Genomic DNA, 23,377 nt, shown 5'->3' with positions numbered 1-23,377 from the left:
TGTCTCGATTCTGAAGGGAACTGACTCAGAGTCTGACTAATATTCATATGTTATTCACGTCGCATCCTGCCTGACAAGATTTTCCATAGTTGGCTTGAATTTTTTTTAGTACTGTTGTCCACTATCAGTATGAATGCTACATCTAGTAAGACATGCAAATTTAAGTTCAAGTTTCAGAATGATATGTTACTAATATATTAGATTTTTTTTTTTTTATCATGCTCTCAAAATAACCTTTGTCTTTTTTCTACTCTGAAAAACTAAAATTTGTGTTTTTGCCCATTTCAAGCAGCCCTTTTTTTTTTTTAAACATTTTATTTCATTGAAGCTCCTCATTTGAGTAACAGCAGTAAAAGTAACAGGAGTGAATTTGTAACATCAAACTAGCCAGATGATTCCATGATATTTACTTGAAGCTCATGCATGGAATTTTCTCCCCCCTCAAGCACTGAGGTTTATTCTTCCAGCAGCGGCAGATGAAGTTAAAGAAGCGACAACGGCAGAAGGAGCAGGGGCCGCTGCACAGTTTGTTGGGGGAGCAGCTTTCCCTCAGGAGGCTGCTGTTCCGCAAGGACGCCGTGACCACTGACTTACATTTCTGAAAAATCAAACCAAGTAAGCTTGATAAATAACTACTATCAAAATGCTGGAATGAAAACCTACATGTCTATGACTCTCCATTGGCCATGAGATCTTTTGTCTTGCAAATAGTCGTCTGGTATTCACTTGGCTCAAAACTGTGGAAAAGAAGAAATACAAAAATAAATACTATATAATATTTATCTGTGCTTGCCATTCTGACCCGCACCAATATCCTGCTGCTGCCTCCAATGTTTCTTGGCGTCCACAACATCGCAAAGTGTGATGACGAACAGCAAAAAACAAAGGTAATTCCCAGTCGGCCCTGTTTTGATCATGATGGTGTGATGTATGGATGAAAAGTCCTTGCTACAATAATTTTCTAGACTTGTGCCCTCGCTGCTGCTTTTTTCTGCTTTGAGGAAATTTGACCAAGTCTTGACTAGACTTGGAGGCTCCACCCAGGGTTCAGAAAATAATGCCTGTTTAAGGACTTCGTGTTGCTTGCAGGACAAACATACCTCAATAGTTATTACATTTAGAGGGAGATGATTTTGGGGAGAAGAAATGCAGAACATTAGTTGGTTTGCTGTTTTGTGGTTTCCTTGAATGTTTTTTTATGCAACCGCACTGAAAAATAATGTCATTATTTGGTTGTTTGCTTCAGACCCTGTCTACATGTTTTTCTCCATTGTTTGTGTTAAAATTGCTGGGAAACACTAACAAATAAAACCTGTACGTATTTGATATTGATTGATGATGTTCAGGTTGCATGTGCTTTTTGTTTTACGTGCTTTTTTTTTTTCAGTTCAAATGACGTCATTGCAAATATTTCAACTTACATCAAACTATTAAGTTTGAAATTTAAACCGCTCGGGACCAAATGCAGTTAATCTTTCAGGTTTCAACTTTACTTTAGACGGAAAAGTCAAACTGATAAGCATGACATCTCTAAGGAAGCACATGCATCCAATTCAAGTTCAAAGGTTTCTGGGAAAAGATGAATAAAGCTTCTAATCCAACGAACAGTAGGTAAAAACAAACCTTTATTCATCTGAACGTTTTGTTCCTCTTCCCTGTAGCACAGACAGATGAACAGATTATTTGTAAGATAATTTCCAGACAGACAAATTAAATGAAACTGGACTATTTCAATCAATTTTCAATTATGTTTCTTGTCGGCAAATAGGACACTGTTACGAAAGAACATCTGGAGGTACTTTACTTTCAATTCTAGAGTTTCAATAGCGGTGATAAATAAATATATCAGGTGCTTTCAACAAGACAAGATACTTGGAAGTACAATACAAGACAATGATAAAAAAAATGTGATGCTTAATATGTGACACAAGATAAAAAACAAATGTTAATCAATTTTTGGAGAAAGGTCTTAGTTTTTATGACTCGAAACATCTGTACCATTGCCTGAAGCTCTTCTCCTGGGCTGTTTGGAGTTTGTAGGTTCTATTCAAGGAAACAACAACGATTATCTACATTCACTTTCACACAAGCAGAAGTTTCTGAATAAACTGTAAGCAGCAATAAAAGTGGTAAATGATATGTCAACTGTGTTTTTTAAAAAGGTCAAGTTTGCTTTCGATAAGGACCAAGCGCCTACAGCATTGATGAATTATTAAGATGTCCAGAAGAGGGCGCCTTTCTTCATCGTGTGACAGACAGGAGGGCTCATTCATACCGGATGTCAAGGGAGGGAGGCTCCATCCCACCGCCCCAAAAAAGGGAATGTGTGAGTATTTCATTTGATTACCGTGCAGGATGTTGGGTACACTTCGTTTTTAAACTACTACATTTTGTAGAGGAGAAGAGGACAGCATCTAGTGGATGAACGCTTCCGGGTCCCTTTTACGCGCACCCCTCCTCCAGGTAAAGCCATTGAGTTGGACCTATAACTGTTTAAATTGGTATATGGATGTCTTTCTAATCCTATTGAATATTTTTAAACAAAATTTCTAAACTATGTCCGGTCATAATTATAGTAAACATTTGTATGCGTGAAAAACCTGAATAAAATAGAAAACAATCAGTTGAAGAAAATAAAAAGTATGGCTGTCACCAAACCTGCTTTTTTAATTATAGTCGCAAAGTTATTTTCTATCTGTCTGCTTGCAACCTACTCATAATGGATCTACTTGAATCATTGCTAGCGGATTTACATCCTGGTGACGTTGCAAAGTTCAATATTTGTTTGGGTCAACTCCCTGTAAGGTAAATTAAAACATCATGTCAGTTTGCACAGCCTTACTTTTGATTTTTTTTTTACACTAAAGCATTTAATGAATGAAAGTACTGTTACTCACTCACTCACAGTCTATTGGATTATGTGAGTCGTGTTATTTTTCTTATTAATAATTAAACACACGGCAAAGAATTGAGCTGTTTTGGGGAACAGATGATTGTATTTCCATTTATTTCAAAGGGGCATAGAAGATTTGAAATACTAGATTTTTTCATGTCACGGCATAGTAGCAAATCCACAACATTACTGTTCCTGTTGTTTTAGCATTAACAGGAAATGTTTGATCGTTAGTCTGTCTAAATACCAGGCTTTATATCTCCAAGCATTTCAAAAACACACTCCTTCCTGCTGTGATTTATTAGGAAGCTAATACGTGTATACTTTACAAGCTAAACTGGAAAATCTTCTTGTTCTTGCCACTGCGAGTCAAGTTTGACCTGTTTCACACCCTTGAAAAACTGTCACTACAGGCTCAGAGGTAAGCATAGCCTGTTGTCGTGTGTGCGGATTCTTAATCGACATAATTGGTAAAGGGACATGCAAGTGGTGGAAGGAATTTTTATTTTTCGTCCGGACAGATGACACCAGCAAGCCCTGAAGGAGCCTGATAACGATCCTGATCAAGCGGTCCTTGAGGACCATGTTTGGGCACCCCTCCCATAGAGTGTAATGTGGCTGATGAATTAATTTGGAGCTACTTGATTCGCTTTTTTTTTTTTCCTCTGACTTCTCCAAAAGGACTCTTCAGAAACTCCCCAGGAAGAGTCCTCCACCATGGTGTCCTCCATACATTCCAGAAGACTGAAGTATCTATCTCTGGGAGTTCTGGTTTTGCAGACCACCTCACTGGTACTCACCATGCGCTACTCCCGCACTCTAAAGGAAGATGGCCCTCGCTACCTCGCGTCATCTGCTGTAGTATCCGCCGAGGTGATGAAGATCATCGTCTGCACCCTTCTGGTCTTCATGGAGAACAGTGAGTAGAGTTGTCCTCCACTTTTTGCACTCATACTGCATACTTTGGTATCATATAGATACGACGGCAGGCCACTGCGATGTCGTCGTGGAACACTGCACGTGATTTTGCTCTGTTCCTCTAACATCTCAGTAGCCCACCCAACTGTGTGTTGGCTGCATCCTTGGGTAGCTGACAAGGCTGTCTCTGTGTTGGGTAGATTTGAGCGTGCGGGCCATGAAGCAGCTGTTGAAGGAGGAGATTGTGAGCAAGCCTCTGGAGACCATGAAGCTGGCCATTCCTGCAGGAATCTACACACTGCAGAACAATCTACTCTATGTTGCCTTGTCCAACCTGGATGCAGCCACATATCAGGTTACACGTACGCCAAAAGTGTTTGTGTGTGGCTACCCTTGCACTCACTGCACTCGAGGGGGGTCGAAATGTTTTAAAGGGGACGTATTATCGATTTAATCGAGTGTATACAAATTATTGGATGTCTGGAATGTCCTTCCAGGCATCAAGAAAGAGATTAAACAAGCAAGAAAATCTTATTTGCAAAAATGTCCACTGTGTAAGTTGACAATCCAAGATAAAGAGTGTGTTTTTCGTTTTATTTAGGTGACGTACCAGTTGAAGATTTTGACCACAGCGCTGTTCTCCGTCTCCATGTTGGGCAGGAGGTTGGGTTTCTATCAATGGCTGTCCCTTCTCGTCCTTATGGCCGGAGTCACGTTAGTACAGGTAGTTACTAAAATAAATGAATAAATACACAAATGATATATATAGAGTTACTAATGAATCGCATTTTGTTTTTGCTAAAACCTCGGCAGTGGCCCACAGGGTCTGGAGAAGATTCAGAACAGAAAGTCCTCTCGGCCAGCACCCAGTTTGTGGGTCTGATGGCTGTGCTGATGGCATGCATTTCCAGCGGCTTTGCTGGGGTTTACTTTGAGAAAATTCTCAAGGAGACCAAACAGAGTTTGTGGGTTCGTAACATCCAGCTGGGTGAGCGCACTTTTCTCATGAGGAGCCCTTGACCTACTTTCTCATTCGAGGATGTGAATTGTTGGTTATTGCTTCAGGAAGTGAGAGTTCTTCACTGCACAGATATTACTGTAGATTGATGCATGCAAGGTTCTGCTGATGCCTTTGTAGGCTGTCAAGAAGATTCTGGAAGTTTTCCTTTGTTTTTTTATACTGTGACAGAAATGAGAAAAATCCACGTTGATTTTTTTTTTTTTCCTGCAGGTTTGTTCGGGTTTCTCTTTGGTACATTAGGAATGATTGTGTATGACGGCGGGCGAGTGACACAATCTGGAATGTTTCAAGGCTATAACAAGATCACTTGCACGGTCGTCGTCTTACAGGTATATGAGATTTCTTCTTTGTTGGAATTTATCTAGAAGTTTAGATGTTTGGCTGTGTTGCTTTGTTGTTTTGTATGCCCGCAGGCTTTAGGAGGCTTAGTCATAGCGGTGGTCATTAAATATGCCGACAACATCCTGAAAGGGTTTGCTACCTCTTTGTCCATCATCGTGTCCACGCTGATCTCATATTTCCTGTTGGAAGACCTCAACCCTTCTGGGTAAATACATGCATGCTATTCACACTGCTTTTAGTGATTTGAATGAAAATGCAAATGACTGTTGTTGTTGAATCTGTTTCTGGTTCCATCTGTATCCATGTGCTTTGAACACATCTCTCACCTTTTTATTCCCTCTGCTATCTCCTGGCACTGTCAGTGTGTTTTTCTCAGGGGCAACACTGGTTATTGCAGCTACATTTTTGTACAGCTACGAGCGCAGACCTGCCAGTGGCAGCGCTGTAAAAGTATAACGGAGAGAAGACCTCCCGCCAGCAAAACACAAACGGAGCAGGACTCTGTCAAGTGTTGGAGTAAGATGGTGGACTGTTACTGTCAATCTGCAAATGACTGGACAGGTATGCCGCTGCATCGCTGCAGCTTTCATGAGAAAACTGTTGTCATACGCAATGTTGCGTAAACAAAGGACATTACTGTTTCAAAAAAAAAAAGGATTGTAGTCGCTCATTGCTGGCAGGACTTGACTGGATATCTTAATTTATTAAAGGATCAGTTATTGTCTACAAAGAAGTACGACGTGTTTTTTTTTAAAAGCTGGTGTTTATAGTGGCGAGTGTCAACCTCAGAGAAAAAAATGACGATAAAGGATTTAAAGATTATGAAAAGTGAATTCAAATATTTGTTCCTCCTTCATAAAAACAGAAAGCTGTTTGGATGAATCCTTTTCAGTGCTTTTGCAAACTACATTTCTACCCCTAGCATCGTGCAGTTAGCCTAGCTAGCGGTGCCTACGCTGTAAAAAATTACTGGATGCCATCGACAGAACAGCTCAAACGATTCATGTAGTGTAGGCTGAATAAGATGCCGTTAAACATTTAACATTTTTTGAAAATTGTTCTGTAGATCCAGTACACCCCGAGAAACCCCAATCCAGTCTCTATAGCAACAGACAAATGTTGCCGAGTGAGTCGCGGTGCAGCAACACAAGATCCACGCTCAACCAATAAAACCTGCCAGAGCATCTTTTCACTATTTACATGATTGCAATGGCCATTTTATTCAACAAACAACCTTACAAATAACTGATAACAGAAGTGAAACTGATATTTTTCAGATTTTCTTTTTTTTTTTTTTTGTATACACTCAGACAACCTTTGCATAGTTGTGGCCTTCAGAGCAAATGAGCAGTTTGGAATGGAGGTAGTGTGTGCGTGTGTGTGTGCTGAGGAGTCAGATGGGAGGATGGGACATGAACCTGGAGAGAAGCACAGATGGAGGATAAGCCATGTGACTTGTTTGTGGAGTGGCAGAGCCGTGGACGGAGCATAGCACGAACCAGACCGGAACCGTGTCACGGAAAGGCTCTCGTTGGCAATCATCCGCACAGCTACTGTAGCACACGTTAAGAATAATTTTAGCATTGTGAAAATATATTCTGGTTTACAGTAATTCCACGTTGAAGTAACTGGAGGATAGTCAGATTCCCTGATTGTCTGGAAATATATATACAATGCATGTATCAGATGAGATGGCCTGATTAGACCCACATTCACTCGACTATTTCAGTAATTTAATCTCATTTTAAATGCGATATGAGGTGCAATTATGTTTTAAATTTGTCATCTGACACTGTTCTGTGCAATTCCCATTGCGCCTGGTAGAAGCATCATGAATAATATCCTCAATATGGTAACAGATCGTTCTAGTTTCAAATGAAATGTTTTTTCGATGAATTCATTGTGCTATAAAATCCAGCAGATGTCTTTGTAATTTTCATACCGACTCGTTCCAATAATAATCTTAACTAAAATCGTTAATATAATACTTAAGTGTCTTAAATAATCTGAATACATTCTTCAACTCTGGTAATGAGTGTGCTGATGAAGGCCTTCAATGGCACTAAGGAGGTATCATCAGCCTGCGTTTTTTTTTTTTTTTCTTTTTAGCTGACGTGACGTCTCGATCACAAACGCTTTAAGGAATACAAAACAAACACGAGTTTTAAATCTTTTCAATGTCACCGTTTTGCTCACTCTCGTCGCATGCAATAAGATCTACATAAGGATGCAGGATGCAGTTCTCGTTGGGGGTCAAATACCTCTGGCGGTGCTTCTAAAAAGAGTTCACTTGTAAAAATGCTGGAAAAGCTTTCTAATTGCAGCTCTGGGCCAAACAACACTTAACGCAACACCAGATCGCTGTCGATGTCCGTTCGCACCCTGACGCATCAAAGGCTTCGTCACCCTCATCTTCTGTTTTGGCAAAAAGAAAGAATAACTTTTGTTCGGGAATCTCTTATTTTGGCGGTATGACGATGAGCGGCGCTCCTCGCCGTGGCCTCCACATTAGCACTTGGGCATCATTGGCGTTCGGCCTCCCCAGGGCATTGGGAGGGATGGGCTCCTGATAGTTGAGGATGTGCGGCTGCTCCTGGTAAGGCCGACCTACCAGGGAGGCCCGGGAACCCAGGGGCATGTCGGGGTCAACAGCAATGTCTACCCGCATGCGCCACCGCACCGTCTGCAGTACAATCCGTTCCTGTAAGAGTAGAGGAAGGGAACAACGCAGGAGAATATTGCTTTGTTGAAGCATTTGTATAAGATGGAAGTTGAAAACGAGCCATTTTCCTTTCGCACCTTTGTGATGGAGTTCATGGCCACCAGCCAGGTGATGAAACTCTGGTCCCTGGTGATGTGGGTTAGCATGGGCGTGTTGCTGTTGCTGATGGGAACGGCCCAGGTCACGCTCGGGTAGAAGTTGTCGTTCATGCTGACCGTCAGGCGGGACGGTTTGGAAGTGGGGCCGGTGAGGGTGACCGTCTCGGTGGTGTTGCCGTACCACGGGTAGCTGACTCCGTCGGAGTCGCTGATAGCCTTTACCCGACCCTCCCGGAGCTCTGGTAGTTCCCAGCTGGACCTTATGTCAGGAAAAGGAGAGGACGACACAAATTGAAATGAAATATTCATTAATCCTACCCATAATTAGTCATGATAATTCACATAAATGCCCATTTATTTCAATATGTGTGTGGCTGACTATACATACATGCCGATATCCCCATACGTGTTGTAGAACTCCATCTGGGTGCAAGCTTGGATCCAGCCCACCACCCAAGTTTCATTCCGGGGCACCGGTGGCATCACAACTCCAGCTGAGGCCCTGAAGTACGGCGTCTTGTAGCGAAGTACGATGGGCGAGTTCTCCTCGATGATGGTGGGACACTGGTCAATGGAGGCTGACACCTCATACACCACAATGTTCTCCCGTCTGATGCGGGGCTTGCACGCGATGCTTTGAATACATCCCATAGTGCAGGTGACCAGCAGAGTGAGCAATAAACAAGGGAGCAAATGAGACCTGACCAGCATGCACATCAGTCCCATCCAGGTTCCACCCTTGTCTGTAGAACCAGTCACCATTCATCAAACGTAAAAGCAGCCGGCGTGGGCAAATCTTGGGGGTGATGTGGAGGTGAGAGTGCAGCAGGGACAGGGGAGGAAGTATCACAGATCTCTGCAGCCTCCTCCCCCTGGTGTGCCTCCTGACTGCCGCACTGCCCTTGGCGCTCGTCCCCACAAACTGCAATCTGGCCTCCCCGAGGCTGCTGATGATGCTGATACAGATTCTCCGCCGCGCGTCCGGAGACTCCTTTCTTTGGAGACTCCTCGATCCTGCTGCTGCTGCTGCTCGGCTCCCGGCTTCGCGCTGATGTCATGTCAAGCGGCGACCGGGCTGACAGGTGCGTCAAACGGAAACAGGGTGGGGGGCTTGGATTCCTTTTGTTTGCCTACATTCACGCGATGCCCTGAAAAGATAAAAACCTTGCTCTGCATCACTAAATGAGAAGAAAGATCCGTCAAATGAAGGCCGATGAGGCGGCTTATGAAGGAGAAGCTGCCGCTATTTTAAAGCGCGGCTGTCTGTGCTGGGCTTCCATTCTTACAAATGCATGAATGGTGCATCATGAACGGAGGCGAGATAAACGTGGAAAAAACAACCGCCGTCCCTCGATGCTGATACGGGAGAGCATCCTTGTTCTTCTCGGTGCGGATCGCCTCGCTCGGTTTTTGGTTTTGGAGGTGCTGATGCTGGAAAGCCAGGGGAGTGGCGTCACCCGACCTCTTCCTTGGGGCGGGGGGGGGGAAAAAAACTAAAATATGCGTGCTACGTCACCAACATTCGAAGCCCTCATTGGACGTTGAGCCTATATGCGGAAGTAGTCTCCTTTCATTCGCACTGACACGCATTCAAAGGCGAGCCGAGTATCCGATCGTTCTCCCTTCTCCTAGACTTGCTGCTTGACACTTTAGAAGCCAGGGTGGCTGGTTTATGATCGGCCGTTTGGTGAATATCGTCGCGCAGAGGGTACCGAGTTTGTTGTACCGGGTTGGTACGATGAAGAAGCCGCAGGTTGTGTTCGTGCTGGGCGGGCCTGGCGCCGGCAAAGGGACCCAATGCGCCAAAATCGTTGAGGTAAGGCTTCAAGTGATGCCAAGAGTGATTCAACACCTTTTATATCACGTTTTATGGTGGACGGTAATACATCACGACGAGTAACAATGCTCGTTATCCCTACTTCTCCAACTTCCGGTCGTCCTCTAATTAACCTGTGCTAGCTAGCTAGCTATCCGAAGTGACAAAAGTACTCACACAATTGAGTAGTTTACGTGACATACTTTTGTTTTACACAGAAAATAACCGATTATGATTGAAAATCCGAGACTTAATGCTCAATTCCAACTTGCTAAAATCACAATTGTTGAATTAGTTTCCATATATGGTCAAAATAAATCAAGCTACCATATTTGTAACCATAGGAGTAACCGTAGGGATAACTTGCCCATGAAGCTGCTGTTACTAATATGTCACTATTAGTTTTTTGAACTTGTGCCACCACTAGGCAATTCCATTCTTACATTTTTAGAACGCTTAGCCTCATTGTGGATCTTGCCCCACAGGTTTTGCTGTGATTGAGTCATAGATTAAACAATGTCATGATGTCACAGGTCTAATCATAACAGCCAATCAAAAATGCCATGTTGTATATGGAGTGTCAGAAAAAACACGAACATTTCCTGGTATGAACATTTCCATCTAACCATCGCCAAACCAAAACCATCTCTTTTATATAAAGTATGATACTTAATTCAATTTTAAATTAATATGTACGAATACAAACTAGACAGTACAGCATCAGATACAATAAATAGAGTGGACCCCTGCTGGCATTGACAAACTCACCTTTACAGTCTTCAGTGTTGTTGTAACATGCATGTTTTGCGAGTGGATGAAGCTGGTAAAAACCTTCACAAGAAGGTGATTTTGCAAACCACTCATCCACCATGATGCCTCATACACACTTTCAATGTAACACACACAAACTCCATTTCTGTCCTTGCAGCTCTCATTGCTACTTTTGTGTGGTTGCATGTCCGTGTGTGAGTGGGTGTGTATTGTTGGTAGTTGGTGTTCATGTATGCTTTGCAGGCTTGTATGACAGCTGTACACAGAGACTCTATTCATTCAGTCCAAAGAGCACTTTCTTGGATGTAACTCCATGTTCAGAGTGTGCAAGGGATTAAGCAGCTTCAATTTTTTTTTTCTTCAAATTCCATCCTGAGAAAAATGTGGCAGTACAGTGGCTAGCATAACCGTCTATAATTTATAGGTACAAGTATATGCAACGTGTGTATTGAAAGCTTCTGTGTTGCGTTGTATTGCAGAACTACAACTACACCCATCTGTCAGCTGGAGATCTGCTGAGGGCAGAACGGGCCAGAGAAGGATCGGAATTTGGAGCGCTTATTGCCAGCTTTATCAAGGATGGCAAAATTGTCCCTGTGGAGATCACTATCAACTTAATTAGAATGGTGAGAAATGGTGAAACAACACACGCACACACAGCTGGTCTAGAATCATCTACTAATACCTCATAGTTAATTTGGCGTAACAGAATGCTGAGGTTTAACACCGACACATTGAACTTTGATGACATTAGTCTGACTAATACATGACTATTAGGCTTTACTTTTGTGCATGGAGCCTTTGATTCCACAAGGGGGCAGCAGTGTCTCTGCCAGAAGCCTGCTAGCCAGTGCTTTTCCCTTTTTTGTCATGGCTTTTATAAGTGACAAGCCAAATGGATTTTTCATATATCAAAGAACAAAACAACGTTTTGGTTTTTTGTTTATTTTTTCCTCATCAACAAACACTTAAGCAAATGTTTTTTTTCCCACCACCCTGAAGGCAATGGAAGAGACCATGAAAAAAGATGGACAAAAGTTTCGCTTCCTCATAGATGGCTTCCCCCGCAATGAGGACAACCTTCAGGGTTGGAACAGAGTCATGGATGGAAAAGCAGATGTCAAGTTTGTGCTTTTCTTTGACTGCAGCAATGAGGTACGCCATGGAAGTGCTGCAGCTGCAGTTTAGATGAACTTTTTGATTTTGATGACATTGACTGACTGACCTCTTGTGTTGTCTGTGCACAGGTTTGCATCAAGAGATGTTTAGAACGAGGAAAAAGTAGCGGACGTACAGATGACAACAGAGAAAGCTTGGAGAAACGGTGCGTTTTTGTGCTAATTCTCTTTTTCCATGACCTATTTTTCTCAACACCCACATGACTCATTTTGGCTTTTATATTTGCACCCCTTGTGTCATCTGACCCCAACTATGTTTTTTCCCCGGATAGAATCCAAACTTATCTACAGTCGACGCGACCGATCATCGAGCTGTACGAGAAGCAAGGCAAAGTACACTGTGTGGATGCCTCTCACTCTGTGGATGAGGTGAGTGAACTTGTGAACTGTACGTAAACACGTCAGTAGCTCAACTCCAAGTTGAAGCCAAAACAAGAAATTCTCCATTCCAAAAATCACAGTGAGAAAAGACTTTCATGCGATAAGTAAAGTTCAAATAGCCAAGCGGAAGTGGCACAGTGGTGCCAAGGTTTCCTCGCAGTTCGGACCTTTCTGGAGTTGCTTGCGAGAGTTTTCTTCAGGTAATCTGGCGTCCCCCTACATTCCAACAGTAACTGGAGAAAATCCACACAGGGACTCGGCTAGAAGGCCGGAGCCAAGAGTCGAACGCCGAATCTTAAAACTGATGTTGACTTTAAATATTATAATAATATAATAACAGCCTTAAAACAAACAAAAAAAGATGGTCTATAATTTAGCAGAAAACGTTTGATCGGTAATTCAATGTTTTTTTTAGTCCATCATTCATAGCCCCCCAAAAACACTTAATGGAGAAAAAGAAGTGTATCTTGATGTAGTTTCTGAATGTTTTGTATTTTATTTTGTTGATGCATTTTGGTGAGAGCTCAAATTTGATACAAGCAAGCTGCAATTATGCTGCCACTAGGTGGCAGCAGACAACTTAAATAGCATCTGCAGAACCTACTATCTTGATATTCACTCGAGTGTTCATCTTTTGTTCCCAAAAAATGTCAACCTTACATTGAAAACCAAAATACTTATGTAGTGACATGTATTTTTATTGTAGTCAATTGTTTCTTGCATATTCCCAATTCACAACATATTGTGGATATTCACAACAGCTGCAGAAGCAGGCTCTTGGGACATGGAATGTCACCTCTCTGGTTGGAAAGGACCCCAAGATGGTGCGTGAGGCAGAAAAGTTCAGACTAGACATAGTCGGACTTTCCTCCACACATAGTTTGGGCTCTGGTACAAGCCCTCTCGAGAGGGGCTGGACTCTCTTGCACTCTGGAGTTGCCCACGGTGTGAGGCGTCGAGCAGGTGTGGGCCTACTTATCCGGTTTGAGGACCTCAGCATCGCATCTCTGCTTTTTGCAGACGACGTGGTGCTGTTGGCTTCTTCAAGCCGTGATCTCCAGCTTTCACTGGAGCGGTTCGCAGCCGGGTGTGAAGCGGTCGGGGTGAGGGTCAGCACCTCTAAATCCGAGTCCATGGTCCTCGGTTGGAAAAGGGTGGAATGCCCTCTCCGGATCGGGGATGAGATCCTGCCCCAAGTGGAGGAGTTCAAGTATCTTGGGGTCTTGTTCACGAGTGAGGGCAAATTGGAGCGCGAGATCGACAGAGACTCTATTCGTGGTGACGAGAGAGCTGAGCCAAAAGGCAAAGCTCTCGATTTACCGGTCGATCTATGCTCCTACCCTCACCTATGGTCACGAGCTATGGGTCGTGACCGAAAGAACAAGATCCAGGATCCAAGCGGCCGAAATGAGTTTCCTCCGCAGGGTGTCCAGGCTCTCCCTTAGAGATAAGGTGAGAAGCTCGGTCATCCGGGAGAGACTCGGAGTAGAGCCGCTGCTCCTCCACGTTGAGAGGTACCAGATGAGGTGGCTCGGGCATCTCATCAGGATGCCTCCTGGACGCCTCCCTGGGGAGGTGCTCCAGGCATGTCCCACCGGTAGAAGACCAAGACGACCCAGGATGCGCTGGAGAGACTATGTCTCTCAGCTGGCCTGGGAACGTCTTGGGATCCCCCGGGATGAGCTGGATGAAGTGGCTGGGGAGAGGGAAGTCTGGGAGTCCCTCCTAAAGCTGCTGCCCCCGCCACCCGACCCTGGATAAGCGGAAGAAGATGGATAGATGGATATTCACAATTTGGCATTTGCATTTTGGCAAGTTTTTGGTGCATCTTTTCATCTGTTAGTCTCTGGAAAAACTTACCTTGCTTCCTTTGTGTTCGCATGCCGTAGCCATGTCCAATATAAGCGTGATGCTTTCTTTTTGTCAGCTTTCCTCCCATTTTTATTCGGCTTGCAGATCTTTCTCATCTTTTTCACTTTTCACATTGTTTTGCTTGAGGCAAAAAAAAAAAAAAAAAAAAGACAAGATTAAGTGGTTACTGTACCTTTCATTTGGACAAGTCCAGGTTTGTTTTGGTGACGTGTGCATAGTTGTGATGCAGAATTGTGTCGCCTCGTGCTCTCATTTCAAAACGTGCAACCATGTATTTCCAGCAGTAATACAAGGCAAAAAATTCAGGGAAAAGTATTCTAGCATTGCCACATTTTGTATCTTAAATTTTCGCTCGCAAAAATGCACCAAGGAATGGCTCATAGTAGCTTAAAAAGCTTCGAAGTCGTCTTCCGTGTACCATTGAACACTCCTCGCCTGTTTCTCTTCCAGGTCTTTGCTGACGTGAAACTCATCTTAGACAAAGAGGGTTGACTTCTTTCTCCTCAGCTGACAAGCAGCACTCATTTTTACCCTTATTAGTTTTTCTTTCTAGTACCTGCCAATTCTTCATAAGAATCGTAATATTTATATATGTCCATTCATGACTTGATACCTTCAGTTACCTTCGGGTATCCATTCTCTCCCTCAGGCAAGGCAAGGCAGATTTTATTTATATAGCGCATTTCATACACAAGGCAACTCAATGTACTTTACACAAGAGGGATTAAAAAACAAAGAACATAGAGCATAAAAAAGGGGAAAAAATACTGAATATAATGCTTACAAAATCTAAATCCCTCACAACAACACTTCACCTCCCCTCGGACTAACCAAGATCCCCCCCGCTCCTCCACCAACCGATAAAAGAACCAACTAGAATATGTCACACTCGCAGCTCTATTCTCGATCTCATCTTCACCAATCAACCCGCAGATTTATAAATATCTTATAAATATCTCGGAGTGCACTTCGACTCCCAACTCACCTACAAAAAAAAACATGTCATCACTCTCACTAATCATCTTGAACAGAAAATATGTCTATAACAAAATCAGGCCATATCTCACCCATAATGTCTCAAATATTTATCTAGTACATTCTATCATACTGTCTAACATATCATACTGTCTTCCCATTTGGTCTCTCACCACAAAAGAAAATCTGGATCCCATAGCCAGACTATACAATATATATATGCATAAATAATATATGGCAGACTATCAATCTGAACCCGTCACTTGCACGCTCCAATGCCTTTCAGAATTACACAATTCTCATGGCAATAAAACTCTTCTATTAACTACACACAAATTCTCTCCCACCTATATTTAATTCACTCATCCCAGGACCTCATCCGAACCCCAGCATACAAAAACAATTTTGGTCTAAACTCTTTTATCCGTGCATCTATTTGGATCTAGAATAAGATACCCCTTCAAATCAGATCAGCCACCTCTATTACGCAATTTAAACGGCTATACACACATTTTCTAATAACAAACCAAACTTGCACCCATTAACAATTATGTATATATTGTATTGAAATGTAATGTTATAGGAACCTGCTGTAAAACAGTTCTTGAACTGAGTCAGGCCAGTCCATGAAACTTTGATGTTACATATCGCCCTTTCCTTGAAATAAACCGAAACTGGTCTTTGTCTTAAAAATCCGCACTGGTTTATTTGATTGTTTTCCATTGTGTACAATGTGTAGGGTAGGATTTAATAATGAAAAGCTCACATGGAGTGACACTGGCCCATCTGCATTGTCTTCCATAGTTTGGAGAACTGCCTATAGGGATAAAATGTACTAATACCAACGAGCAGTGCTTTGCTTCATAAACGCTGCCATGCTTTTCAGACCAAATCATCACAAAATGTCTCAAACAAGAAGTCAGATAGCTGGAATCCTTTGCAATTAAAAAGTGTCATTATCCTGCCTTAGATGATCACGACCATGCTGCCAAGACCACGGCCGGACAGGCCTGACCAAAGTAGGGCTTTTCATGTTGACTACTGTACTTTGAAGTTTTGTGAAGTGCCACTCCGAGGAGTATTTGCAATGATCAGAACTACTCAATGCGCTTCATCATGCTCGCACTTCCTGTGATCATACAAGTTTGTCTGTATCTGCAGAAGATAAAACAGTTGTGAAAACATGACTTTTCCTTGTTTTCATTTCTTGGATTGATTTGCATCTGTGCATCTTAAGGGAACGTGTCCAAAATTTGTTTGACGCTAATTTTACACTGCTGCAATAATAGAAATATTCAAATAGGTTTTTAAACGTCAGATCCAAAAGGGGATGATTTCACTTTGATCAAAATAATAGTTTTTAGCTTCATTTGTTAAAACATAACTTATTGACTTTGCCTTGTGTCTCTTGTTGTTTTTCTTGGGTGTGGTGGTTTCTTGGATTTCCAATAAGCAGCGCCTGGGGGTAGGACTTATCTATTTTTTATTTTTTATTGTGCTACTGTAATCAGTCTTTTACCATGGGAGTGTACATGTGAAAGACAAGAATACTGTTGCGGTATGCATATTTATTCCTATTTCATAAATATAAATATATATTACGTATTCTGGAGTTACAAAGATGTGATTAAATATAAGCAACATTCCTGAGCATGTGTTAGCTTGTCTGCATTTTAAGAGCGGCATACAGTGAACAACTAACAAAAAGCACAACTGTACATAGCATTTACATTAAGGGTCGCTCGGCACAGTAGCCAATAAAATGTTCGAATATTAAGGCACTATTAACACACATAGTACGGTCCAAAATGTCAGAAAATATCGTAGCACCTAAATTGGGACAATATGGCAAAGTAATTTTGAATATAAATAATCGATTTCTTTTTACATCAACGGGGCACATGTTTTAGAGTACTTTTCAACATGTTAGTCAGAAAAAAAAAATTGAATATTATGAAGACTTTTTGAATAACAGCAATATGTGTGCAAAATACCAATGATGGCTTATGAAAAGATTATACTGTACATATGAAGCAAAATACAAATGGATATCAGTCTGTACACAAAATCAAAGTTACAGGAACAAACAGCTCACTGTGGGCACGAAAACCAAGAGTCAACATATCCATGCTCTGCCAGCAGATGGCAATCTTATTTACAACAAAAATGATAACGTTGGTGGGCAAACCAAAAATGTACCAATACTGGAGCAAACCGTAAGTTATTTTGAAAGTAAAATGTTAATGGGGGAAAAAAAACCCATTGTGTTCAAATTCACAGTCCAAATGTACATTCACCTATTTGAGGTGTTCAAGAATAAACTCTGAAATACTTAAAATAGTCAAACATTGACAAATAATGGTTCTTTGGATTTGCAAAAATTATTATTGTACATATTTTTTTTTACAATACATTGGCCGATGAATAAAATAAGTGGGTGGGTGTCGCAATCAGCAAGTCCCAGTAGGGCGGTACTGCGCTTTGGTGTTAGTGATGGCGCCGTGTTTCTGTCGGAGATGAAGTCTCAGCTGACTCTTGTGTCTGAAGTGGAGGTCACACTTTTCACACTGCCGAACAAAGGACACGATCTTAAACCATGCGAAATTTCGTACATATTCAAAAGTGGAAACGTAACATTGGAATTTTAAGTTGGCTAATAAATTGACAGAAACAAGCAAATTTCAATTGAGACCAGTTGAATATATATAATGTTATTATTTTGCAAGGATGTCTACATGTAAAAAAATAATGAAACGTTTATTAAGTCAAGTTTCGTTCGCCATTTGGAGATTGGCTTACTGATATTTTGCAACTTTACTAAATTTAAGTTCCATGTCAGCTCAGATCCTTCCTTCCCAATATCCATTTGGATTACCCCTGGACGGAAATGGGATTACTCTGTGACAAAGTGGATAAAGAGAGCAGAAATGCCAGGAGCACTTACGTGGTAAGGCTTTTCTCCAGTATGAATGCGCATATGACTCTTGAGCGTCTGTAGGTGGCGAAAGTGAGTTCCGCAGATTTCACAAGGGTATGGCTTTTCTCCTGTGTGAATTAGCACGTGAGCGCGAAGGTGGGCAACCTGCCAAAATCAACAAAATGAATCGTTAAACAATGCCCTAATGTTGAACACTTAATGAGGCCGTGGATAATTAGGCGATTTCCCTTAGTCTATCCAAAAACTATTATTAAAGAGACTCAGATTTCACACTGTTTCTAAATACCCTCAACGCTAAAGACCAATCCGGAGTGAACTCTTGTTAGACAAAGTTTGGCTGAATGTTTTGGTGTTGAACAAAACAGTACAACGTTGATCATGTTTTATCACGTGTGGAAGGTCTAAAATGTAAATCTGTTTTTGATCATCTCTGGTTGTTAGAGAACTTGTATGTAAGAAAGGACTAGACTGTCACCTGGACAAATCTGGAACCACATGTCTCGCATTTATATGGCTTCTCCCCAGAATGGATGCGGGTGTGGGTCTTCAGATTAGCTGGCCGGTTGAACTGAGCTCCGCAGATGTTGCAGCAGTATGGCTTTGCACCTACGATAACGACTTCAGTTTACACATATGTATAAAATATATCATTTTTATACATGCAGGCCAAGTGATGGATGATTGGAAGCAGTTATCTCAATTGTATACGGTGGATATAAAAAGTCTACACACCCCTGTTTGAATAACATCTTTGAAAGCTAAAAAAAAAAAAGACCTTGAGGCCTATAATCTGTACAACTAAAATGAATTTTTTAAAAATCTTTTCCAGAAGGGAAGTAAAAACAAAGGACTGTAATAATGTGGTTGCACAAGTCATGTTAAATGACAGTCAGCAAACACCTGCCACCATTTAAAGTGCCTTCGATTGACCACAAATACATTTCAGATGTTGTAGAACGCTTTTCCTGATGGGTTTTGCTTCCCCCCTGAAGATTCTGTGCCTCACATTGCTATTTTGTACTCTTCATGATTTCTTCCAGCTGAAGAAAACAGGCCCAAAGCATAATCCTGCCATCACCATGCTTCACTCTAGCTATGATTTAGTGATGAGCGGCATCTGTGCTGAACATACCTTTTGTAATTATAGCCAAAAACAAAATCTTGAAAAATATGCTAGACAAAATGATGTAGTGAATGCTGAGATCACATTATTGTTGAGAAAAAAATATATTTATATACAGTAGGTCTAATTTCTGAGTGGTGCAAAAACCTGGCATTTGAGCAGGGGTGTGTAGACTTTTTATATTTACTATATAGGGTGTTTTTCTTTTACATTGTTTTAACTGCTGTTCATTGTTCTATGATGACAATTACAAAAAACAAAAAAATGTTACAAAGTGGGCAATTGCGACTTACCCGTGTGAACAGTTTTGTGGCTAGCTAGGTTGCCTTTGTAGCGGAAAGCAGCCTGACAACAGTCGCACTTGTATGGCTTCTTTCTGTGGACTTGGGCCGTGTGGTCTTTGGGGCAATCGTCTTCCGGGAAGCTCTCTGGAAGTAAAAGATGTGGTCACTACGTCTTGTTTTGGATCTCGTGTAAATAGTGGGTGGGGTTGTAGTTACCACAGCTGGAGAGCGAGAACTTTGATTCTCTGCAGTAAGAGTCGGGAAAGAGATGAGTGGCCTCCACCTGTTGAGGGCTATCACAACCGCAGGAGGTGCATTTGCGGTGGCTGGAAGAGAAGGACAGCATTCGGGAATTGAACATTATGGGCTGGGTAGTCGGGCTCATTTTCAAAATCATTCACTCGTTCCCTGCTCCCCATATTTAGTCCTCGATGTTCAATGTGGGCTCCCTCTAGTGTTGTATGAAAGAACTGCTTCAGTTCAGTTGTATTTCACTTTTACGCGCATTCAATTGATTCCTTGTCCCTTTTATTTTGTGTACTTTGCATAATTTAGGATGTAATCTTACCTATCAACAGTTATGGTGTTTTCTTCTCTGTGTTCACTGGTTGCTTCTTCCGTTTGGGGTTCCCTTTGGTCTCCGCCAGTCCTGCACGGACTAAGCGAAGGGGATCCGCTTTCAAGGTTGCCTCTGGGGGCATCCGTTTCCTTGTTCACAGAGGTTTGATTCATCACGATGAATTTGTACTTCTTCCAATTCCGGACTTTGGCTTCTTTGGGGCAATCTGGGGGCTGTTTGAGGCTCAGGGTGGCGTTTCTGCTGCTGCTCGACTCGGTGGGCGAGTTGGGCTGACAGTCGGATCTGAGGGGGCTCTGGGGGCTGCAAATCACGCCTTTGCCAAAACCTAGAGACGCTCTATGGCAGTTAGCAAGAGGGTGCTGAACACCGTCTTCCTCCATGTGGGTGGCGGGTCGAACAATAGTGGGGTGGAAACCAATAATGGCCGATGACTCCTTGTGAGGCACGTTGGTGCTCGGAACTTGCAAAAATGGTTTCTGGGGCAAGGAGGACGATCTGGGAGGGGTGACATTCGGTTGGCAATCTTCGGGCTTGCTAGCGGAGATGTGGCGATCGCCATACACGTGATAGGAGCCCGAGGTGTTGATACCTCGAAAAACACTGTAACCCCTGCACTCCTGAAGAGGGGGCGACGTAGCCATGTATCTGTTTTTGACATCTAGGTCTGTCACGTGAATGGGCCTTGGCATGGAGAGTTGCTCGGTCCGCACCTCTTCGGCGTGTACATTTAAAGATGGCCTGGAGAGACATAATTGGTCATTTGTCGCTGATTCCGCTTAACAGTTTTACAACTATTTGTCGACCCCACAAGAGATTTTGCCTCTATTAATAGTTTTAAACCAAAATATGATCCCCCGAGTGTTTAATATAATTCCATACTTATCTTTCAACAGAAAGACTCTTCATGACAACCCAGGCTAAACTTAGCTTTCAGCAAATTACAAATCCCCACCTACTCACTACTTGTCAGTAGTTCTACTTGTACCTAGTCATAGATTTTTCTTTTTAGTTATTGGCTAAAAATAAACCCTCACCCATTCCCCGTTTTTTTGCCCGTTAACACGTTACAAGATGTTATCAAAGCCTTGTCCAACCAACCATGCGTGCTGCTCTGGTTACCTGGACTTGATGAACCTGTGACAGGTGTCAGCCACGTGCTCCATCTTGAGGTACAAGGCTGTGTTCATGGTGCCCACCAGCATGTTGTCCGTCAAATTCAGACAAGATGTGTACATGAAGTCCAGGAGGTTCAAGAAACTCTTGGAATCTATTTTGGGGTCCAAGCTAATAACACTGAGGTTTGTGTTCTCAGGGTTCATGAAGACCGAATAAAAGAAGCCACTAGAAGGAAAGCACTAGAGTCAGGATCATTGTCCACATTGCTTCCTGCATTTCTGTATTACCTGCAGGCCACCAAGATAGCCTTGTGAGCGTAAAAATGCTGTCCGTCCACTTGAATGGTGACATCGGTCAGGATATTCCTGCTACGGAGGCGGTTGAAGTTGAGTAGAACGTCACCTGCGTGGCGCGTAAATTGAACACACCCATTTGCAGTCATCGCCGTGCGCTGAAAACTAAGCAAAAGGATGAAATTATTTTTTCATCTTGATTAGGATTTTCATTCACTATGACTTATATTTGTTGCTCACGTTTGGCATTGCCTAGACTAAACAAAAATACAGCACTGATGGGACTGCAACAATCAATCAAATATTTTAAATAATTAGACCCCCTGACTAACGGACTATTACAGTATTATTGGATGGAAAGTTAGGATAGCGACCCCAAGTGGACAGCAAGAATATCTACACCTCACATGGCGCACACACATTTTTTTGGAGTGCGAAAATAGTGATGCATTTTTCCTTCTTATTAGATTTGATTTTTTGTTTTTTTGTTTTATGCAGAGTCTACTTTTATTCTTGAATGATTGGTCGACTAAAAAAACATTTTAAAGTCAAATATTTTTGGACTACATTTTGTGTTTTCCTTGTTTTAAGGCCTTTTTTGTTACCCCTCCACACAGTTCTGAAATATTTTCCCGTCAGAAAAATCTAATCTGAACTCATGGCACTTGATTATTACTTACAGATATTAGGTTGCACATTGCACAGTCGATTGCTTAGATATGTTGTGATGAATTTCTTCCTCTGAGTGCAACTTGTGGCAAAAAGGAAGCTAGTGAGTTGACAGTAAGCAATCTCTCACCAGGAGGCGGCAGAATTGTAAAGAGAATAAGAACTGTAACCTCCTTGCCTTGATCTCATTTACTACAATTATAGTGTTATTGCACCCCTTATAAACGCTATTACATATACGCTCAATGACTCAGCTACAAAAATGTGAACTTCCAAGATATAATACTGATAGAATAGAAAAAATATATATAAATGGATTGGATAAAAATATTAAGCCCACATTTCTGATTTTCTATCTAAAACTAACATTCGACTTTTTTTCCCCGTCTTCTCAATCTGAAATCAGCGCAACTTCCAATGTTGCGTTCAAGGACACTCGCTTTGGCTGTTCAGTAACTTTAGGGGGGTGGGGGGGTTGCGCACCGAGCAAGTCAGGCCCTGAACACAACAACGGTCCGTTCAAGTTCAGACTCCGCCATAATTAGTTTGTCTTGGAAATTGCGTTAGAAGGAGGAAAACGCGTCTTCAGTTGTGTTTTGTTCTGTTTACTTGGCGGTGGAAACGACGCTCAAACCAGACAGACCGGTCGGATCCGATTGTGCCACGTTTAGTGACAGCAGGGTCGTAAAAAGTTGACCAAGCATGAGCGCTTACATAAAAGAAAAGGCAAGCCAATTCGGCATCAATTCTGAGTCATAAGTCCAACTTTCTCCAACAGGCTCAAGCACATGTCAACAAACCAGATCCACACTTAAACAGTCACAAATAAGAAGGTTGTAGCTATAATAGCGCTACTGTTAATATGTCTCATATAGGAAATATGAATCAGCGAGCCAGTCGAGTAAGACAAGCCCAAAGTTGTGCTTCTGTGTGGGGAAAACGAAGGCGGAGTAGGGAGAAGAAAAAAAAAACTAACCTTGTAAAAAGTTTCCTCGAAAATCCAAGCCGCTCCACTTCTGTGAATCCAGTTCTAAGAAACTGAGCTGCTCAATTCTCGGAATTTCAACATTGGATCGTACCATTTTCTGGGCGGCGGGGTAGTCTCGGGAAAAAAACACCACCCTCTTTCTAACACGTTGTTCATTGAGAGTACACAGCATATCGTAAACATCGTATATAACAACTCGATCTACTTATATTTGTTATTTGTGTCGTATTAACTACCAATACTGTCGTGTTTTCGAGTGCTTCGTCGACGTTCCCGAGCAGTGGAACATTCCGACTAAGCGGTCAGCTGACCAAGTTATAAATACTGAGAGGAAAATGAGAACATGTTGAACTTGTGGCCCGCACACTCGTTCTCAATCGCACAAGTCAAGTCTCATTA

General features: G+C 42.1%; 5 protein-coding genes across 13 annotated transcripts; 2 read left to right on the top strand and 3 right to left on the bottom strand.

The window, feature by feature from the left end:
• Window positions 1-343: 343 nt before the first annotated feature.
• On the bottom strand, window positions 344-2,218 carry LOC148387511 (uncharacterized). 3 transcript variants are annotated; one of them, XM_088397343.1, is made up of 4 exons: window positions 1,999-2,218; window positions 1,624-1,655; window positions 664-737; window positions 344-598 (listed from the first exon to the last, which is right to left on the bottom strand). In XM_088397343.1, the coding sequence occupies exons 2-4, from the start codon at window positions 1,631-1,633 to the stop codon at window positions 407-409; spliced, it is 276 nt and encodes a 91-aa protein (XP_088253469.1). In that variant the 5' UTR covers window positions 1,634-1,655; window positions 1,999-2,218; the 3' UTR covers window positions 344-406. The 3 variants fall into 3 exon arrangements, with proteins under 3 accessions (XP_088253469.1, XP_088253467.1, XP_088253468.1); XM_088397341.1 differs by lacking the exons at window positions 1,624-1,655; window positions 1,999-2,218 and adding an exon at window positions 803-979; XM_088397342.1 differs by lacking the exons at window positions 1,624-1,655; window positions 1,999-2,218 and adding an exon at window positions 809-979.
• On the top strand, window positions 2,204-5,907 carry slc35a3b (solute carrier family 35 member A3b). 7 transcript variants are annotated; one of them, XM_088397317.1, is made up of 10 exons: window positions 2,204-2,326; window positions 2,397-2,463; window positions 3,575-3,642; window positions 3,719-3,812; window positions 4,012-4,166; window positions 4,413-4,535; window positions 4,625-4,799; window positions 5,043-5,161; window positions 5,246-5,379; window positions 5,537-5,907. In XM_088397317.1, the coding sequence occupies exons 1-10, from the start codon at window positions 2,279-2,281 to the stop codon at window positions 5,628-5,630; spliced, it is 1,077 nt and encodes a 358-aa protein (XP_088253443.1). In that variant the 5' UTR covers window positions 2,204-2,278; the 3' UTR covers window positions 5,631-5,907. The 7 variants fall into 7 exon arrangements, with proteins under 7 accessions (XP_088253443.1, XP_088253442.1, XP_088253441.1 ...); XM_088397316.1 differs by having other exon boundaries at window positions 2,229-2,326; window positions 3,575-3,812; XM_088397320.1 differs by lacking the exon at window positions 2,204-2,326 and adding an exon at window positions 3,226-3,314 and having other exon boundaries at window positions 2,346-2,463; window positions 3,575-3,812.
• Window positions 5,908-6,228: 321 nt separating this feature from the next.
• Window positions 6,229-10,695, bottom strand: fam78ba (family with sequence similarity 78 member Ba). Its single transcript, XM_088397323.1, has 4 exons — window positions 10,579-10,695; window positions 8,383-9,142; window positions 7,974-8,253; window positions 6,229-7,875 (listed from the first exon to the last, which is right to left on the bottom strand). Exons 2-4 carry the CDS (start codon window positions 8,754-8,756, stop codon window positions 7,633-7,635), a joined length of 897 nt encoding a protein of 298 aa, XP_088253449.1. The 5' UTR covers window positions 8,757-9,142; window positions 10,579-10,695; the 3' UTR covers window positions 6,229-7,632.
• cmpk1 (cytidine/uridine monophosphate kinase 1) lies at window positions 9,549-16,174 on the top strand. Its single transcript, XM_088397332.1, has 6 exons — window positions 9,549-9,810; window positions 11,061-11,207; window positions 11,584-11,736; window positions 11,829-11,905; window positions 12,032-12,128; window positions 14,463-16,174. Exons 1-6 carry the CDS (start codon window positions 9,667-9,669, stop codon window positions 14,502-14,504), a joined length of 660 nt encoding a protein of 219 aa, XP_088253458.1. The 5' UTR covers window positions 9,549-9,666; the 3' UTR covers window positions 14,505-16,174.
• Window positions 16,175-16,540: 366 nt separating this feature from the next.
• On the bottom strand, window positions 16,541-23,066 carry bcl6ab (BCL6A transcription repressor b). Its single transcript, XM_088397302.1, has 9 exons — window positions 22,967-23,066; window positions 21,316-21,486; window positions 21,032-21,253; window positions 19,901-20,650; window positions 19,549-19,658; window positions 19,342-19,476; window positions 18,401-18,531; window positions 17,932-18,069; window positions 16,541-17,554 (listed from the first exon to the last, which is right to left on the bottom strand). Exons 2-9 carry the CDS (start codon window positions 21,468-21,470, stop codon window positions 17,438-17,440), a joined length of 1,758 nt encoding a protein of 585 aa, XP_088253428.1. The 5' UTR covers window positions 21,471-21,486; window positions 22,967-23,066; the 3' UTR covers window positions 16,541-17,437.
• Window positions 23,067-23,377: the final 311 nt, after the last annotated feature.

Source organism: Syngnathus floridae, chromosome 14, assembly GCF_059516105.1.
Source record: "Syngnathus floridae isolate MCC-2025c chromosome 14, RoL_Sflo_1.0, whole genome shotgun sequence".
NCBI lineage: Eukaryota > Metazoa > Chordata > Actinopteri > Syngnathiformes > Syngnathidae > Syngnathus > Syngnathus floridae.
Note: the sequence above shows the minus strand (reverse complement) of the source record. Positions and strands in the feature narration are given on the sequence as shown.